This window comes from Stegostoma tigrinum, chromosome 6 (genome assembly GCF_030684315.1).
Source record: "Stegostoma tigrinum isolate sSteTig4 chromosome 6, sSteTig4.hap1, whole genome shotgun sequence".
Lineage (NCBI taxonomy): Eukaryota > Metazoa > Chordata > Chondrichthyes > Orectolobiformes > Stegostomatidae > Stegostoma > Stegostoma tigrinum.
The window spans coordinates 23,753,236-23,774,624 of record NC_081359.1 but is presented as its reverse complement, the minus strand read 5'-3'; the positions used below and the strand labels follow the sequence as shown (position 1 = coordinate 23,774,624).

Below are 21,389 nucleotides of genomic sequence, written 5' to 3'. Positions count from 1 at the left end.
CAGAACCAGTTAGTTTGCATGAATTATTCATCAGCTAAAGTACCGAACGAAAACTAAAAAGAACAGCTATGATGGAGTTCCTTTAAAGTCTTGTTCAGCCAGTGGTGAAAACATATTTGTAAAGGAATGGGGGGAACATATAATTGGATGGAATTGTACCAATCCCAAGGGATGTAGATTTAAGATACTCTTAGCCAAAAGATAAATGGACTAAACTTACACATAAGCCAGGGCAAGGATAACAGTGCCTATTCCAAGAGTCTGGGATACAAATAATATATCAAACGTACCTTTCTCAAATACAACTGTATTTTACATTGTTCGTATAAAACTCCACTGTCAAACTCCACAGTGACAGGAAGCAATAATTGAGCATGTTCTAATGCAATTGTGAAATAGTTTTGCATACTGACAGTTTTGTATAAAATAAGTTGGCGTGAGGTTAGCATAAATCAAGCTGATAAATGGATTTATTATCTCAGCAATAGATGCACTAAATCGCGATGGAAATTGAGTAAATGTGTTTGACACCGATGCCCCCACCTCCCACCTTTCCTCTGGGAATTATTTCAGTGCTGCAGATTGTCACAACGTGGAGCTGTCATGTTCCACTGAACTTATTCCTCTGTCCCTCTAACATGTTCGGTTTCTGCTGACAGTTCTGATGTCTCACTGTAGCGAGGGATAGCAGAATAAATGAGCACTTGGAACGCAGATGACCTTTCTGACAGAGGAAGACATGTTTACCTTCCCCTCCCCCCGCTCCAGTTAGCAACCTTTTAGTTTGATTTCCTTGCCCTGAATGTAATTACAATCCCTGCAGCTTTCGCGCATTTTATATGGCCTGCGATGTGTTGTAAACTGCGGCCAATAACCTCTTTTGTCTCTCGCTTCCCTTTTACTGAATTTCGGTCAGAACCTCTTCAGCACTCCTTTAATCTGGGATTTCAAGGGGTTGTAGTAACAATTTTCTCACGGTTTTAACCGTAGTTTACGGCTGCTGCCTGATCCTTTATTCTTTTGGGGGGTATCAGGGGCAGAAGCACCCAATACTGCGCCTTAGTAGAAGCAAAAGTACAGACCACTGGGAAAGCACAGCAGTTCTGGTAGCATGTGTGAAGAGAAATCAGAGTCAACGTTTCAGGTCCAGTGACTCTTCCCTCAGAACGTTTCGCTTTAATAGCTCCGGGTGCATCACGTTGACGAACGGCTCTCTTGCTAATTGTGACTAACCTGTAACCACTTGTAAATCAGTAAGTAGCCAGAATAAACTTGGTGTTTTTCTGACGTTGGGTCATGGGGGATGGGGACCATGGGATGCTACGTTTGTTTCTTGCTGCACGCTTGTTGTGACATTGAACTCTTTGGCGAGGTAGTGAAACAACACAGGGGACTATTAATGCTGTGAAATAGAAAAAGGCAGAACACCTCTCTAAAATTCATTGAAATACATCTGCGTCACTGACAAGAACGGGAGGGAGGGATGCAAGTGACAATTTGGTTCTGAGATCTATGACAGCACAGTTGTGTGTGTGTGTGCATACACAGGTACCACATTGCTTGCAGCACCTCTCCGCTGGTTTTGTGCAATGCTCTGGAGACAGATACATGAAGTAGAGGGAAGCTCGACTCTGTTAAAAGTGTAAAACCCACCTGCCGTGCCGGCAAGTTGCATCCTATTCTTTCCCAAGGTAACCTCGTCATTCTGTTTGAGTGAGAGCTTCGGCAATTCGTTTGTGCGCCGCTGAAATCAGGGCTCCCCCAATGTGAAACCTCCACACAACACATCAGCTCTGTGCCTCGCTGGATGCGATTGGGCTCCTCCTCCTCTTCCCCCATTCCTTTCCCCCCGCCCCTTTTATTTTCGTTAAACTCTTGTTTCTGGCACTTCACACACACACACACACACACACACACGAAATCAGCAGGAGTTCAGACAGCAACGATATGTCAGGCTCCGGCAGGAAGGAATTCGACGTGAAACACATCCTGCGGCTTCGCTGGAAACTGTTCAATCACCCACCGTCCAGCTCAGGCCAACAGCAGCAGCAACAGGACAGCTTTGAGCACTGGGGCACCAGCCAGAACAGGCTGAAAAATCACAGTCACGACAGGGGCACCGGTTCCTGGAAGAAAAGCAGCGCCCTCAATGGCATCCTGCCCCCGGGACACAGCAGAGGTGGCACCTTGCAGTGCCAGACACAGCAACGCACTGTCTTTTACGTGGAAACGCTGGAGGAAGTGCCCAGGTTAGAGTTTACTGGGGAGAGCACGGCAACGCTGCAAGAAGTGAAGAAGGAACTGGTCACTACTGATTGTTGTGACGGAACAGGTGATGGATGCCTGCACAGGTATACGTAGCTTTCAACCTCTTAATGTAACTTCTTTAAAAAAACAATCCCAGTTGTTTGCAAATCTTGCATTTTGCATCCATATAGTTTGACATAAAATAGACACGGGATCTGAGTTATCTTCTCAGCAATAAGTTTGAGAAAATGATAATGATAATTACAATCTTATACGAAGCGATAGACTGGCTCAACTTGTGTCTTAGATAATGTCCAAGCAGCTATATTTGTCACACTCATTGTGAATTGGTCTGTTGTAAAAGAAAATGAACATAAATTGTCATTGCAAATTTTACAAACACTCCCACACATGCACATGCTGCCAAATTACTCACGGTGAATCTTATATATCAGTGATTCTTGTTTTAGAATATCTTCCCTGAATGCCTAAAATCTGATTAATTATTGATAGGCAGTTGTCCCAGGGAGGTAGGATGTCAGTCTGGGTCATTGTCCGTGTGTTTTATTATCAGTCGCAGTGTGGCAATAGTGGAGATGTGCAGGTTGGCCTCAAGATGCTATCTTGATCTGGATAGATGAGGAATTGGAAGAAGGGGAGAATGAATAAGAAAAGGAGGGAGCCTTCTTCTCTTTTACTGTAACTACTCCCTACCTCTCCTCTGACCAAAAAAAACCTCTCTTTCTATCTCAGCTGACTGCACGGTGTCAGGCATGGTATGGTTGTCTAAGGAGTAATTATACTGAAGTAACTCATCAGTGTTCCAAGTTCTCATTTCTGAGTCAAGAAAGTGCCTGCTCAACTGTGCAAGACTTCACAATTATGTCAAATTTTGTCCTGGTTCTGTGTCCAATACACAGCAGAGCTCAAAAATCATGGTTTAATAAGCTTTCACCTCTTCGTCCCACAGACCACTCCAACCATAGTGTCCCTTTGTTTCTCCAGCAAAATAAGGAGCAAATAAGACACTTGTGAATTTCGTGAAGCACTTTATGTGCTTTATATAACAACAGAAGAACTTGAAACCTCACCTTCAAAAGCAGTCCATGTAATGTATGTAAAAGAGGCTATGTTATGTAACTTTCTTTTTGGCTCAAGAGGAAAAATACCAACATGAATTTACCCTCAAATACTTAAATATACACCCTGCAATTTATATGATTTGTGTTTTTAATCCATCTTTTTTGTAGCTAGCATGTCCAAAAAAGTTGATTAAAATATGACGCACATCCATAGCAGAAGGGACTTGAAACCGCTGGCCTAGAGGTAGTTACAAGTAGTGTATAACTTTCAAACTGCCTAGTTGTTCACTTTATTTATTGAGAGAAGAAGCAGGAATGATCGTATCTGGTTGAATTTCCTCTAGAGAGGTGTTAATGGCACATTTTTTCTCACCACATTTCTATTTTCTCTGAAATACTATATAAACAAAATGTTTAAATGACGAATAAATACATTCAAATAGAACATGTTGAGTTTTCTTTAATTACTTTGTGAGAGTACTAGTAAATCATTCCTAAACCTGCAATTAATATAGCTAAGAAAATTAAGCTCCTCTCTCTATTAATAAAGGTACAGACTCAAAATAAGAAATTCTGTTGATAGAAAAGCAATTGGTTTATCATTAGTAGAAAAAAGGTGAAAAGTAAACTCATATTTTGTTTCTGTGTTGAGTTAAACATTGGTGAATAACTTATTGCCAACACAATAAAATAAAGGTTTGTTCTGGATTATGATCACTGCTATTATTTTATTATTAATTTCAGTTATGTTAATGAACATCAATTAGTTTAACATGCTGAAATATTTGTTGGAAAAAAATGGGATAAAATGAAAAACATTTACATTTTTATCGCATTGTTCAGCCACCAGACTGCTCAAAGTACCCTATAGCAAATGAATAAATTACGAAATGAGGCCAAAATTCCCAGAGTCAGCAAAGTGCCATTCCTAAATTTGAGCACAAAAGTCTGAGGGTGTGCTGCGGTGTCAGAAGTGTTATTTTGCAGCCAAGATGTTAAACCAAGGCTCCTTGGATTGGTGTAAAAAATCTCATGGCACTATTTTGAAGAAGTGTTGTCCCCAGTATGCTGTCCAATATTCATATCTCAATCAGCAGTTTTTTTAAATAAAAGGAAATTAGCTGCCTGATTCATACATTATGACTGTGATTACACTGAGATATATACTTACTTGACTGCAAAGCAGCTTTGGTTATGCTGACCTAAAGGGTGCTATAGAAATGCTAATCTTTCCATTAATGTAACCTGTCAGATAGGAATCTTACTGGGTTGCATTGTACACTAGTCTTACCTACCATCCTATTTTACACTCACTGATCATCATTGCGCTCAATTCTACTAATTGCTTGATGATCAGGTTAAAATAGAATGCTTTTTGTTGAAAATTGCTTCAATTTCCTTCTGAAGGCTTGGCTGAAGTTATGCAGAATTTAAAGCATGGAAACAGGCCTTTTAACTCAACTGATGAATGCTAATGTTGGTGCTCCACACAAGCCTCCTCACATTCTACTTTATCTGACCCTATTAGCTTAATCTTCTGTTGCTTTCTCCTACACGTGTTTATTGAGCTGTTGCATAAATCTTAATCATGCCATTATTTTAACAGAAAAAGTGAGCGAGAATCCAAAGAAAAAGCAAAGACTATCAAAAATTTGCAACCACTAGCTGCATCTTCAAATCATCCACAATGGGAAATTGGAAAGAGTTTTCAATAAGCAATAATTGTGACTTAGTTAAGCTACATGGGTAATAATACTGTCACAGCAGAAAGCAGGCTGCAGTGTAATCTGGGCCAATTACGCTCCAAGTGGCCATAAACCAGATAATAAAGAAGCGATAGGTTGTCTGACGTTGAGGCCAATGGACAATTTAAAGTGCTGCAACTCTCTTGTGAACAAAGTTAGAGCTTCTTGAATAAAAGGGACGATAGATGTATGAATATAAAAAAGATACAAAATTGGCTGAGTGACAGAAAACAGACGGTAGTTGTTAATGGATTTTTTTTTCCAGCCTGGAAGAAAATTTGAAGTGGATTTCCACAGGAGTTGCTGCGAAGATCCCAGATCTTCCAGATGTGTATTGATGACCAAGGCCTTGTTATGTAGAATTCAATTTGAAAATTTGCATTGACATAATATTTGTAAATACCTGTGGTGTGAATAATGTAAAACTTCAGAAGGGTGTGGACAGGTTGGTGGAATGAGTGAACAAGTGACAGACTAAAGAAGTGTGAATTAATTTATTTTCACAGGACGAACATGGAAAGAGGATATAAACTACAAGATATAATTCTATGCGATGATGCAGCAACAGAGGGACCAGTGTATATGTGCAGATAAATCATTAGAACTACAGGGCATGTTGAGAGCATGGTTAATGAAGCCTGTGATATCTTGGGATTTATCAACTGGAATTTACAGTACAAAAACAAGGAAGTTATGTGGAACTTGGAAATAAATACTGGTTCAACCCCTTTTGGAGTATTGTGTCCAATTCTGGGTAGCAGATGTTAGAAAGGATGTAAAGGTATTTAAGAAGTTGCAGGAAAGATTCTCAAAATTGTAATTCAAACATTGCAGCTGGTAAACATATTTGCATCAGAGAAGAATATTGGATTAGCCTCACAGAATCTCAGATGGCTTTCGCAACATAGGAGCAAATCACCTGATGCATCTCCCCGACTTCTCAAAAATGTACCCAGGTAAGCAAATGCAGCTATATAGATAGGTTGGAGAAATTAGACTGTTCTTCTTTATCAAAAGAAAGTGGAGAGAAGACTTAACCAAGGTGTTCAAAGTCATCAGCAGTCCGGACAGAGCTGAAAGGGAAATGGTGTTATCAAATTGGAGAATCATTGAGAACAAAAAAGACACAGTTTTAAGGTAATCAGCAAAATAAACTGTCATGCGGTCATGAGAGGAAACATTTTCATGTGAAAGTTCAGCACTTGGGATGCACTGACTGAGAGTGGCTCGACACAAGCTTAATCACAACATTCTAGAGGGAAATGCTTGGGTGTAAGGGGAGAAAGTAGGGGAGATGCATCAGGTGAGTTGCTCCTTTGGTGGGAAAGTCATTCTGAGATTCTGTGAGGATAATCCAATATTCTTCTCTGATATGAACATGTTTAACAGTGGCAATGCTTGAATTATAATCAGGAACAAGTATCCTAACCAGATTTTCCCCATTGAAGCCCAAAAGTGCTGCCCTCATTGCACCACACTTGGTGCTTCTAAAATGGAGTTCTGCTATTTCTATGTTGATGGAGCATGTTCCTGGAAACTGACTAGTCCTTGTGCCATTAAACAATGGGGTATTTTATGAATAGTTGCAGGGATGATGGATATCAATTTTAAGAGACACCTAGATTCAGGTTCATAGCTCATTGAAAGTGGCACTGCAGGTAGAGAGGTTGGTGAAGAAGGTGATTACCACACTTGTCTTTATTGGTCACAACATTGAGTATAGGAGTTGGGACGTCATGTTGTGGCTGTGCAGGACATGGATGAGACCACTTTAGGAGTACTGTGCTCGGTTGTATTTGCCGTGCTACAAGAAGGATATTATTAAATTGGAAAGGGTGCAGAAAAGATTTGTAATGATGTTACTGGAGCTGGAGGGTTTGTGGGTTATAAAGAGGGCTTGGATAACCTAGAACATTTTTCGCCCTGGAGCGGACGAGGTTGAAGGATCACCTTACTGAGGTTTATAAAGTCATGAGAGGCGTAGATAAGGTGAAAGGGTAGGGTCTTTTCTGTAGTGTAGGCAATTTCAAACCTACAGAACATAGGCTTAAGCGGAGGGGGACGAATTTAAAAGAGACCTGAGGCCTGACTTTTTTTTGTGAGTATATGGAATGAACTCCCAAAGGAAGAGGTAGGTGTAGGTACAGTTGCAACATTTAAACAAAATTTGGACAGGTAAATGAATAGAAAAGTTTTAGAGGGATATGGGCCAAATGCAGGCAAGTGGACTAGGTTAGCTTGGGAAATCTGGTCAGCATGGACAAAGTAGACTGAAGGATTTGTTTCCATGCTGTATGCCTCTATGACTGTATGGCAATACCAGAAAATCTGGGATTGTTCTCTTCAGAAAAAAAGTTGGCTCAGAGGAGGTTTTGAAGATTGAGGGTTTTGGTAGAGTAAATGGAGAGAATTTGTTTCCACTGGCAGGAAGGTCAATAACCAAATGGCACTGATTATGATAATTGGCAAAAAAAAATCCAGGGAGTAGCCACTGAGATTTACTTTTGCTCAGCAAGTTGCTGTGATTTGGAGTATATTGTTTAAAAGACTGGTGGAAACAGATTCAAAACTAACTTTCCAAAAGGAATCATGTACAATTAAAAAGAGAGGAAAATAAACATATAGAGAATAGTAGAAAGAGAAGTGTAATCAATTGGTGGATCTTTGAAAGAGGTGACATACTGATGATGGATCAAATGACCTCCTAATGTGCTGTGTGACTCCTTTGAAGCTACGTAGGAGAGTCACTTTAAAATACATTTGTGTGAGTATGAGTATATCCTGAGAGATAGCTAAGCCAAGTTTTCTTGAACCAGAACCAGATTATTCTCACTTGCATGTGAGAAACAGGTGGTAGATTCAACTGTCCAGAGAGAGATAGCCCAGAAATTTCATTTGAGTTGTTTGTTTCAAATATATATATTAAACATAAGATTCATGATGCAATCAGCATGATTAGAAAACACACAAAACAATTTTGAGGAGGAATTGATGTTGGGGAAGAAAAACAAAACAAAATGATTATTAGATCAGTAGCTGACTCTTTAAAAAAAATCAATCTGCAGTTCTGTGCTTTTCCAGGATGGTGTGGCAGAATGGAGGCACATCTTATTGTGAAAGGTGGAATTGCATGCCTTCTCCCTGTGGGAGTTGCTTATCTCTCCTGGTTGTGTAGCATGCGCAGAAAACTCTTGAGATTCTCACTTAGACAGAATGCTTTGCATGGAGAAGGCTAGCAGGTATGAAAAATGTGTATGGCTTGGAGCTATGGAAAATCAGCAGAGGATTTATGGATATTATTACTTTTTATATAGGAATAGGTATATGTCAATTTTTCATGCCACTCCATAACATTACCATGGTTATAACAGTGAAGATAAAATTGCATTAAGAAATGCTTTTCATCCCAAACTGTATGTTATCTAAGTAGTGGTCAAATGTATTTTCTTTCAATTTAATATCGAAAATTATTTTGTCCTTTCTCTTGTCTTGTAACCTTACTGATTTAACTTCTCATTAAAACCATCGCCAGTGAGAATCCTTGGAATTTGTTGCTGTGCAAACTGGCTATATTTCTGGTAAATAGCCTGATTATTCTGATGGCAAGTTTGTAATAAAATCGCCACAAGAACTATTTCTCCTCTACCTTCTGGCACCCAGTGTAAATCACTTACATTCAACCACATTTCAGCATTAGTGCTGCAATGAAAATCGATTTTCTATGGAACAGAAACAAGGAAAAAATACAGAAAGCATAAGCCATACTCTGTTTTGTAGCCTGTGTGGGCAGGTGTGCATACATATGGGGTGGGCTGTGACAGGATGGGCTTTGATTGTGATGCTCCATTAGTTGAATAATACGCCAACAACAGGCTGGCACCTGGGCAAAGTGCTGTTGGTAATTGAAGCTATAATATAAAACAGTGGGGATTGTGACGTGGTTGTGTCTGAGTTTCTGACACACACACCCAGTATGTGATGATGGCAATTTGTAACCATTTTCCAAACTGGGTTAGTGCTTACCACAGGTAAGTGGAATCAAAGGTTAAAAGCATTTTCTTTCCCTTTAGCACCGTACTGACAAATTTATGTAAAATTTATATTTTATTTCAAAATCAGAGCTCAGTATTGACCCTTGTGCATTCAGATAATGGTAGGATTAAATAGCATGTATCTACGAGATTGCCTAATCAATTCTGTGTTTATTTGCCACTTGGGAATATTTCAAGATGATAGGTATACGGAAGCAAAAGGCAGCAATGATAATCAAATGGACAACCTTTTGGTTTTGCCATCTACAAAAACTAAATTATTAATGTGGATTTCTTTATTTCCTCAAATAGTGTGTCAGCCTAGCACACAAGCTCTCCATCAAATCCTCACAATTTGTAGTTATAGTGGACTGGGGACATGATGATGCAGGATATTCTGTTCTGTTCTGTGCACTGTTGATATGGTAACACACCAGAATAAGTCTTGATGTCATATCTGATGATCTTAAGCTGTTGATCAGCCCAGAGAGAATATCATCGTTCTTGCTGATGCTTCCATTCTGGTGATCATGGGTCACCAGTGCATAAGGCAAATAATATTTTCACCCTCTGAGAGCTTTAACTCAGTTCCTTACATTGCACTTCCATGATTCAAAGCAAAAATTCATCCACTCAAAAATTGCAGATGCTGCGTACGTGACAATGCTTACAGGAAATGCAGGTAACATTTAGCAGGTCAATCAGTATCAGTGAATTGGACAGTATTTAACATTGCAATTCCAGGCACTTTAGGCAGAACAAGTAGATGTTATCAATAGACGCAATAGTTTAAAAGTAAGGAACATCATAATGAGAAAAACAAAGTGCACACTTTATATATTTAGGTAGAGCAATTAAGTAGCAGGAATTATCTATGTTTTGAATCTTTGTGAAGGTGTCTCTTTGCTTTTTATTACATTTGTTTGAGACATTAAAGAGCTGCAAAAAAACCTCTAAATTTGCAACCCACACACCTAAGAACTTTTCTCTCTGCTGCAGTATCATACAGGCTTGGTAACAGGCAAACTAAAACGGCTGAGCCACCTGTGAATTACTGGTCAAAATTAACCAGCTGAAAATGTGTACTGAAATTGTATTGTTTTTCAATGGATGAAATTATTATACTTTCATGGCATGCTAATAATACCAACATTGCTTTTGCCTATCCCTAAGTACCTTCGTAATGAAAAGCATGCACAAACAAATTTCCTTTGATTCTTGGTCGTCTCAGTTTAGGTATATGCTGTTTATGCAATGCTGCATCTGAACTCGAAATAAAACCTGCCATTAAGACTCTGTTCCAGTTTAAATAGATCAAGTTGGTATCATCTTCAAAACATGGTTCACTCAGATGGCCTAGACAAATAGATTTCCTTGATATACCAATGGTTAATTTATTTTACAGCAATCTGTTGGTGAATCCCTCACCCAGGAGTCAAGGCTTTGTTCTATTTCATTTATTTCATAACCACACAGAACCTGTAATGATACTGCATGTGGTACTCTCAAACTACCGTGAGAACAGCTTCCAGGGAATATTACAAATACACCAGCATAGATCTGAAGTCATGCTGCACCATGATTAGTTTGTTAGCTTCTACTTGGAAGAAAGAGCTTGAGGCTGACTTACTTTGATGGAAAGTGGAGATGGACCGTGATGGCAGTGCAATTTTAAATAAAACTATAAATGATGAGGCTGGGAAATTATGGGCAATGCATTCAGTTGCTGGTGCAAGACAGCATTGGTTAAAATTGAAGGGAACTTGGAGATGGAGTTGAAAACATACTACATTGTAAGGACATCCATTGTAGAATTATTCATCACAGGCAACTTTTTCTTACCTCATTAGCAGGAGAGCTTTGACCTGTATTTACTGCTCTCACTTTGCCAGAAGAGGAAATCCATCATTAGAGGAATCTGTGCCTGTCTAATTCTGCAAGAATTAAAAGGTTTGCCACAACTGACAGCGGAGGGATCTATTTGACTGATCTCTCCATGATGATTTATGAAACAAAAGACAGTTTATTCTTCTGAACGAAATAAGCATTTTTTAAAACTGGAAATACATAATTCATTACTGATCAAGTACGCCTGAGTACAGTTAATCCTCAACATTCAATAACCCTGAATGTATCTATAATTTTAATATTCAGTGTGCAAAATTTTCAAATGCTGGCAATAGTGTGGGAATTTTGCAAGTTATGGGCATATTTAATGTTTTACTCTACAAAAGTGACTGTGAAGGAATGGGTAACATACAAGGTCATTCAGCCCCTAGCATCTGTTCCATCATTCAGTTAGATCATGGCAAATGATGATGGTTGAGCCAGCTGTGAATCAATGGTCAAGGTTATGAGGAAGAGAACATGTACTAAAATGATGACGTTTCTGAAGAAGGGCCCTGACACGAAACGTCAGCTTTCCTGCTCTTCTGATGCTGCCTGGCCTGCTGTGTTCTTCCAGCTCCACACTCTGTTATTTCTGACTCCAGCATCTGCAGTTCTTGTTATCGCTGATGTCATGCAATATTATAGTTCTTGAATGGATGGAATTCTTTTTTTTCGTGGAATGCTATTAATACCAGCATTGCTTTTGCTCGTCCCTAACTGCCTTTGTAATAAAATACTTGCACGGGCTAATTTGATTCTTCAGGGTCCCTTTGGATATTTTGCATATCTTATCCCCAAGACAGCCTATCTGCCTATCTTGGTTCTATAACGTTAGTAACCTTGCCCTGTTAAAATAAAACTAAAGAGGAGAAATTTCAAATAGAGGCATTGCCAAGACTTGAGACAAGGCCCATCAGTGACCATAAGTTGAATAACATTTGGTACAAGTAAAGTCGCAGGAAACAGCATTTTGGGTGAGCCAAAGTGTACAAAGAGTGGCCAAGAGGTCACTTAAATGCTCATGTCCCCTCCCCTCCACCCACTCTCCATGTACCATCCATGCCACCTTATACACCTCATCCAGGGTCACTAGAGACCCAAGAGCCAGGGTTATAAATCTAATAGCTGTGTCAGCAGAGCAATGAATGTCTAGTCTCTGAGCCATGCCCCTAAACCAGACACCCATCACTTTGTGGAAGTACCTAAGATCCAGGGAAATCATCACTGATTGACAACTCTGACTCACTGATCTTTTCTGTCAATTTTATTGACACAAATTTAAAAGGTTTCAAATGCTTGAAGTTTCTGCTATTATATGTTAAATATGTTGGATGATTGACACATTTACTGGCATTTGGTCCAACAGTTTATTTTAAGAAGGTGGGAAATAATAAATAATTAACTTATTTTATTTACTAAAACTATTGTTGCCACAGGTACATTCTTCTCTATAGTGGTTGAATGAGCTTGGAACTGCCAAAGTCTAGGGTAGGGTTCTTGAAAGGCCAGAATGGGTGGTTGTCGGGAACAACTCAGAATGGGTGTGGGGAGACATAGCTGGGATGTGGGGGCAGGGAACTTGAGGAAGAGCTTTTGACGTTACTTTTCAAAGGTTCTCCTCATGCAGACTGTGGCTCACAACGTCTCAAAAGCTGGACTGTCTCCATACACATTAGTGGGACTAAGTCACAGCTATTCTTGCTGGAAGGTGGCCTGTTTAAAGACATATGTATGTGTGTTCATAGCCCTAACCAGCATGCTCCCTTAAAAGTCAGAACTGGAAATTGGAAGGCCTGGGAATGCGACTGGGAATCCCAGAATTGGGAGCCACTCACCACTTTTAAAAGGCTCCTGAGTCAACCAATCTCTGGGACCACAATTCCATCAGAAACAGATCCCAACCATGTGACCCATTGAAAACTTCAGTCAAGTAGTCTGTTGGGGATGTGTATTTGCATCGTTACATTTGCATATTTGTTGCTATTTTACTTCTTCTGAAGTAAAGCATTTTGCATATAATTCTGATATGAATTGCTTGTCAGGTTTACATTTTCATCAGCCAGCTTGCTCTCTTATTCCATGTGAGTTGCAATGAACCTCTGAGTACTTTATAACTTAACTGTACTGCAAAATAATGAAGGGTCTAGGCCCGAAACGTCAGCTTTTGTGCTCCTGAGATGCTGCTTGGCCTGCTGTGTTCATCCAGCCTCACATTTTATTATACACTCAGGGAATATTGTTTTATGTTTCAATGTTTTTTCTTGACCTGGAAAGTGTGAAAATTTAAGTAATGATGTACTTGATACAACATCTTTGGAGCAAAAAGATTTTCTTTGTTTTCAAACTTTATTTTAACCAGGTTATCTGTTTCCATAATTTTTATATGGACTTTGGGGAAAGTTTTGGTGCATTTGCTATGAAATATTTGTTTGCAACTGTCCTTCTCGAATGAGCATTATTCCAATATTGCTTATTTTTGAGTGATGGAATTGCTTCAGTCATTGGAGACTGAATGCAGAACACAAGGCACCAACTCGAGGAACAACAAGTGGCTCCAATAATCTCCTGTGAAAACGTTGACCAATGAAACTGAATAATAGCAGCTTGTATGTGAACAAACTGCCAAAAAGAAAGAGTTGCATTAACCATCCCGAGGTGTCCCAAAGTGTTTTACAGCACGTTGAAATAGCCGATGGGATCATCTCCTCTCTCTTGGGGGAAAGGGTGGTTGGGGGGGGGGGGGGGGAGGACGCAAGCTCAGCGAGCGTTTAATTTGGCAAGGTCTTAGCATCCTGAATCTCCCCCATCATCCCACCTCTGCTGGAGTTCAGTTACGAGGTGGGAGAAGGGCCATGACTAAACTGCCTACCGTGTGCCAATAGACCTCCTGAAGTGACCACCTGAGCACTTACAGGCCTTACCCCGTTGGGGCTAACTCAGTTACATGTGGTTTTGTTGCCCTGCAGCGTGTAAGACAATGAAACAGTTCAGTGATAATGGGAGCTGCAGATGCTGGAGAATCCAAGACAATAAAACGTGAGGCTGGATGAACACAGCAGGCCAAGCAGCATCTCAGGAGCACAAAAGCTGACGTTTCGGGCCTAGACCCTTCAACAGGAAACTGTTCAAGCCAGTTATGTTTTTTACGTTGCTAAAGCTTCACAGTGTTTCAGGGAATTACCAAAATGGACAACTCTTTTGGTAGATAGGGCTGAGGCTCTGTCTCCAACCAGACCTCCTGCCTTCTTTATGGCACACCTGCGACCCCCACCCCAGTAAAACTCCCCATTCTCATTGTGAACTGTGCTATCTGTGATGCAGGGACATTTTGCGGGGATGGTGCTGATGTTGGTGTGGTGAAGAGCTCCTGTCCTTTGACTGACAGCTTGTGATAAGCAGGACTTCCAGCCCTTAGGCTCTGCCATAGAGTGATTGGTGTGGGGCTTCTTGGGTCTTCCCAAGATGAGGCATCACAGGTTTCTCACTGGCTGTCTGGCCACAGGGAGATCCCGACTCTACGTTCAGGTTCCATTATTAGTCACTGTTGTGTGTTGCTGAAAGTACACCAGCCATTTTGTGCTCTGCAGTGTGTCCACACCCCACCAAGGCAAAGTAGCTTGACCAAATTACCTTTTCTACATCCAATTTGGGGAAATTTATGCTGCATTTGCTGTGACATTTGTTGAAAAAAGTTAGAGATGAATGAAGTAGTTGTTAGGTCACTGGCTGATTAGCGCACACGACTATAAAGACAGGGCTTGCAATCCTTTCATGGCTGCTGGTGGAATTTAAATTCAGTCAATAAAATCTGGAATCAGCAGCTAGTTTTAATAAGCAATAAGTATAATTGATTGGTGTGAAAAGCCATCAGGCGCCATCAAATGCTCTTCAGGGAAGGAAATCTGTCATCCTTATCCAGTTTAGCCTATATGTTCCTCCAGAGCAATGCAATTGGTCTTAGCTGTTGTCCAAGTGTCCTTAGGGATGGGTAGCAAATGCTGTCCTTGCCAGTGACACTCATATCCCATGAAAGAATAAATTAAAGACAAATATTTTATTGCAGCATGGCATTTAGTCCCGCATGTTGGTACCTGATGGAGACTCCATCACATTCCCATCTCCAATCTGATTAAGTCAGTGGTGGGAGGACACCCACTGCTATTTGGGGCCCTTAAATGGTCAAACTGCATGCACCAACCCTTTTGATATGCAACTCAGCTCCACTCTGCTCGTTATGACAGGAGCTCTTCAACCAATCACCTCTGCTGACTCCCTGTCTGGAGCATCAATCCCTTGCCTCTATATTAGCAGGGTATTTGCAACAGGGAAACTACTGGAAAAGGTCCATTCCAAGCAAAGCCTGCCCTTATTCAAGGACCTATTTGATCCTCCAGTGTTGAACACCAGTAACCCTCACACTGCTCCATATTGTTAGATTTCTGTCTGGGTCTTCCAGTCTTAGCCTGGCAAAGTGGTCTTACAGCAGACAGCTTCTCGATCATGGGCTGGGGAGTCGGGGATGTGGGGATTGTGGTGGTGACATGGACACGGTGTGTGTTGGGTGGGACAACAGTTCTGGTCGGGGAAAAAGCCATAGGCCTGTTTACTGAAAGGGCTGCTTATTTTGGTACTTTCCTGAAACACTCTAAAGCGTTTGCAATGGAAACATTGTAAAAAGGAGTATTCCATTAGGTTCCTCAAGCTCACCCGCCATTCCACACAACCCATTGTCTATCGCAATGTCTTAGCCTCACTCTGTCCCCATACTCGTTGACATTTTCAACTCTAGAAATCTATTGATTTGTTTCTTGGGTATTTTGAGTAATTTTGACAGTTTTTGTAGTGGGGAATTCACAGGTTCACCTCCATCTGAGTAAAGACAAGGTCGTAACTCCCATGACACCAGGTTATAGTGAACAGGTTTATTTGAAAACACAAGCTTTTGGAGACATTTCTCCATATCTCCATGCAAAATGGCCTACCTTGTATCCTGAGTTTGTGACTTCTTTTTCAGGAGCCCCACCCAGAGAAATCATAATTCCCATGTCAAATCTGACCAGAGCTGTCAAAGTTTTGTGTGCTTCAATGTAATCCACTCTAATTTTCCTAAATTCCAGTGAGCACAGATCAAGTTGACCTAATCACTCCTTAAATGACAAACTTGTCATCCAGATTAACAGTCTGATGAATCTTTAGTGCACTTCTTCGATCGCAAGTTTTTCTTTTCTTCATCCAAAACTGCACTCACAATTCCTGGTGTGGTCTTAACAAGACTTTGTACAGCAGCAGAGATAGTAAGAACTGCCGATGCTGGAGCCAGCAATAACACAGTGTGAAGCTGGAGGAACACAGTAAGCCAGGCAGCATCAGAGGAACAGGAAAGCTGACTTTTCAGGTCTGAAGAAGGGTCCTGACCTGAAACATCAATTTTCCTTCTCATCTGATGCTGCCTGGCCTGCTGTGTTCCTCCAAATCCACACTGTGTTATCGTTGTACAGCAGCAGTAGGGCTTCCCTTCTCCTGCACTCAAACCTGCTTGCAATAAAAGCCATTTGCTTTCCAAACTGATTTCAATGATTGGTGTGTAAGGACTATCAGGTCTCTTTGTACATCAACCTTTCCTAATCTAACGCCACAGAAATAATACTAATATTCTGGTTTTCTATCTAAAGTGGATAATACATATTTATCCATGTTATACCGCATATTATATGTGTTTGCCCACCCACTTGACTTGTCTATGTCATCCTGAAGCCTCTTTCCATCCTCTTCACCATTTCATTCCCACCTGGTATCATGTTTGGGACATATAAATGGCTGTTCAGTAAATATTAGTGAAGGAGGGTTGGTGCATGACTCATAAGTGAATGGGTGAATGTATATAGATAGTAGGAACTGCAGATGCTGGAGAATCTGAGATAACAAGGTGTACAGCTGGATGAACACAGCAGGCCCAGCAACATCAGAGGAGCAGGAAAGCTGTCGTTTCGGGCCTAGACCTTTTTTTCTGAAGAAGGGTCTAGACCCAAAATGTCAGCCTTGCTGCTTCTCTGATGCTGCTTGGCTGGCTGTGCTCATCCAGCCATACACCTTGTTATCTCTGGGTGAATGTGTAGGTGTGCAAGGAGCTGGAATAGGTGGGATAAATAGCTCAGGGTCAGGGTGAGTCATAAAATCTGGGACGTAAATTATTCTTTGGCGACTGTGACCCAGAAACCATCATCGATTCTCATAAAAGCCCATTTGGCTCATTAGCATACAGTAGGGGACTAAATCTGCTCTCTTTGTCCAATCTGACCTATGTGTGACTCAAAATTCATCTTATTGTTTTCCAAACACTTTGGTCAAAATTGATGTAACTGACACAAATGATCGTGGGATTTGAAGTACAATTTACATTGGGAACAGCTATCATTTCTGTGTTCTTTTGCATTAGTTTTAAACTCATTGCACTGTAATTGGGGCCTGCCTGTAAAATAACTGTGCCCCAGTGGTGAATTAATCACATGTAGGAAATACCAAACATTGCACTTTTCTACAGGCTGTCATGGAGACTTTTACAATTAAATTAGTTCTTTTGGATGCAAGGATACAAAATGATACATCTTGGAAATATTAAATGTAACTTTTGTTTAATTTATTATATATTCGGCAGTTGTATCTAAATATTTTGTATAGCTAGTCTTAGTCAATACAGCGTGTAGCTGGAGGAACACAACAGGTCAGGCAGCACCAAAGGACTAGAAGTGTTGACGTTTCCCACCTAGACCCTTCATCAGGCATGAAACGTCGACTCTCCTGCTCCTCTGATGCTGCCTGACTTGCTGTGTTCCTCCAGCTCCACACTGTATCAATGCTGACTCCAGCATCTGCAGTTGTTGCTATTTCCAAATGCCATTTTTTGTGATTTGAGCTGTAACTGCTGAATCAAAACAAAGTTTTAAAGTAAAATTTTATTTATAAAGGATGTAGGGCTTCAGAAGAGATTTACCAGGACGTTTTGGGTTGGAAAGGCTTGAGTTATAGCAAAAGACTGGATAAGCGGGAATGTTTTTCACTGGCGTGTAGGATATGCAGAGTTGACCTTATTGCGGTTTAGAAAATCTTGAGGGATATAGATAAGGTTATCTTCCCTCAGACTGAAGATTTCAAGACAAGTGGGCCTATTTTTAAGGTGAGAGGAGATAGATTTAATAAAAGATATGAGTGGCAAATATTTTACACAGAGAGTGGTTTGTGTGCAGAATGAACTTCCTGAGGAAGTGTTGAATACGGGCACAGTTGTAATGTTTAAAAGATTCCTAGATAAGTACATAAAAAGGAAAAGTTTGGAGGGATATAGGCCAGGAGCAAGCAGGTGGGGCTAGCTTAGTTTGGGAATATGTCCAGCAGAAACTGGTTGGACCAAAAGGTCTGTTTCTGTGCCATATGGCACTATGACTCCATATTTTAAAATCCTCTCCAGCTCCACTGGTTTTGACAAATGTTGCTTTTACTAGTATGTAAACTAGTTGTGCAGAAACTTGACGGTGGTAGCTAGTGGAGAAAGGCACTTTCAAAATAGGCACAGTTATCATCAGCTTTGTATTTGTAGCCAATGCTGGGACTTCAGCTTCACCTGAATATCTTGCCATTTGTCAATTTTCCAAAAGCCAAATTTAGTTCTTTTAAAGAATTCATGGCATGGATCACCAGAGTGAAGAGAGTAATTCTCCTGTTTCCATTTTCCAGTTGCATCCCACACCCCTTCCCTATTTATGCTATTTAGCACTGCGCATATTGCCCTAGTCACATCTGTCTGCAGGTTGCTTCTATTTGTAAACAAAATTGAGCATATAAATGTTTGCTGAAATGAATCATTACTTTATTGCCTGTTACACTAGGTTGGGTCAACTGCATTAACACAACCAGTAATAGGATACAGGCTGCTTTCATTCAATATGATGGAGCGGTTTGTTTTGGTAAGAAATGCTACCTTATTTATTTCTGTAATTGCATTTGAGATGTATAATAGATATAGAAAAACAAATGACATAAGGTGTCATCATGTTTGTATTCAATCTTAACTGTTGCTGATAAGACAGTTTTTGGCCTTATGCAAACAAAACAGCCTGCGGAAAATGTGTTAAAAATTACTTCAGTGTGGAATCTCCCACGAATGAGACATGGACTACTTAGAATTATTTGCTTTTTTTTTCAATTTTCTACACACCTGAATTCCAAATAATTTGTGAAAATGTAAGGCTTACAGAATCCCTACAGTCTGGGAGCAGACCATTTAGTCCATCGAGTCCACAATGACCATCCAAAGAGCAACCCAGCCACACCCAACAATTCCCCCCAACCCCAACGCTAACCCTGCCTTTCCCAAGGCTAATCCATCTAAACTGCAAATCCCTGGACACTATTCCATCTTATTTATCTTATTCTGTCAGTCCCCATCAACTGTGATCTTATGTTACAGCATTAACTAAGCAAGATTGAAAGCCAAGTAGTGATTAAAACATATCTAAGCAGTCAATATCATAAATAGAAGATATTCGGATAGACTGTGCAATAATCTTATAGCAGCATTGTATTTCTGGTGACCTGTATGGTAAAGTTACCTTGAAGACTGATGTAAACTTCATTGATCTATTATTCAGAATTCCAAGATGCCAAGCTACTACTATGCCGTCCTTTATAGTAGAATTCCGATCCAAACTCAGCAATTAAATCAATAAACTTCTGAACCAAGTTAAAAACTTTACCATGTATACGTAGCTTTTACGAATGATCAACACGCTAAACAAAATCAACCAACTGTTGGGTTTTATTCTGTATTAGAAGTAAATGTTGAAATTCACGTTTGATTGGTGAGAAACTAACTGTTCTATTCACTTCTGTTTTAAATTAAATTTCTGAATGGTAAATTGAATGAACTGTGTTATGACATTTACAAGTTGTCAGCTTTTATCTACCCTTTGCAGAAATCCTTATCCAAGCACAATGTTTTATGCACAGTTGTTCTTCATTCGTCAGGTTTAGTCTAACGCAATCTGTGGGCAAGGATCAACTAAACTGCTTGTTCTTGTTCACTGGTAGCCTCTCTCAATCATTAATTTCTAAGCATTTATCAAGCAACCTGAGCTTAAATGTTGCTATACCTTCCATTGTTTCCATCTGTGAGACTGTACAAGATGATGCATCTGTTTAATAGCAATGTGAAATAATTTATTACGTTCATAACCAGCGACAGATCATTATAGGGAAATGGACCATTGCTGCAATATTAAACTGGAACATCCTAAACTTGGCACTGATTCTTATCACATCCTAAACGCTGCCTTCAAGATAAAAGGATTATTCTCACATGACACTCTTTTTGGCCACAACTGTTTGGAATCATTCAATGTGACATTTCTCATCGTAACAGCAGCCCATTTATAATCAGTGAAATAAAACTGCTAAAGCTCAGAAACAAAGAGGACAAGAAATAATTCTGTACTGTGCATTGATTGTCTGGCAGTTTGAGGACCGAGCACAGTTCTGGTTGCCTTATTTTAGAAAGGATCCAGACAGACCGGAGAGGACACAGAGAAAATTTAGAGGATGGAACCATAAATGCACTCATACATACTTGTTTCCGACCTTCATGCACAACCTCTGGGGAAAACTGAGAATAATTATCAACCTTCTAAACAGCATCATAGATTTCACTTCCTTCTGTCACAAGCTGTGACTTCAGTCTGGAGCTCCTAGCTTGGAGGCAGAGTTTCTACAAGCTGAACCTCAAAGCCTTCCATTCATATGCCTATTGCTCACCATTCCCTCACCTCATCCACTGACAATTTACAAGTGCTATGGGGAGAATTTAAGTTAACTTGGCAGCAGTGTGGAAACCAGGGCGTAATACTTGTGTTGAGTTAGTGAGGGTCTGCCCTCTTCATAACGTTAGACATAGATTGTGTACAGAAGCTTTTAGAACTGTCTTTCAATGGACACTGACAACGTTGTGTTTATGTTGGCAGCTGAGGTCAGGGAACTGTTGGTATTTCAATCTCAAGCTTCTGAAAGGTCCTTAATTGAATCATCCTTGAATGGGGAGTTCCCTCCGAATGGACATGCCTAGATTCGCCTTTGTAGAACAACACATGGCACTGATTAATGTTGACTCCAAACACTGAAGTAATAAACTACAAGACTTTATTATGTCTCCAAGGTTGCAATTTACTGAAAGAAGTTTGATGAGACCAGTTATCCACAAGTAAAATGTGAAAGAAACCTCAATCTCCAATTATCCAAATGCTTTGGAACTCCAATGCCAATATTGCTCATGTGGTTGAACTTGGTTTGAAATGCTGAGTTTTGATTCAAAGACTCAGCCTGTTGAACACACTGAAATAGACAGGATA

The 21,389-nt window shown here is 40.2% G+C and overlaps 1 protein-coding gene across 5 annotated transcripts in view; it reads left to right on the top strand.

The window, feature by feature from the left end:
* Positions 1–1,174: 1,174 nt before the first annotated feature.
* Positions 1,175–21,389, top strand: part of LOC125453382 (kelch-like protein 1) — a 351,831-nt gene continuing 331,616 nt past the window's right edge. For 2 of the 5 annotated variants that reach the window (XM_059646484.1, XM_059646483.1), the window contains exon 1: positions 1,546–2,351. In XM_059646484.1, coding sequence (XP_059502467.1) covers positions 1,948–2,351 — 404 coding nt within the window. In that variant the 5' untranslated portion in view covers positions 1,546–1,947. Of the gene's footprint in view, positions 1,254–1,545; positions 2,352–21,389 lie in introns of those variants that run through there. The other 3 variants (XM_048532887.2, XM_048532886.2, XM_059646486.1) reach the window with 2 other exon arrangements.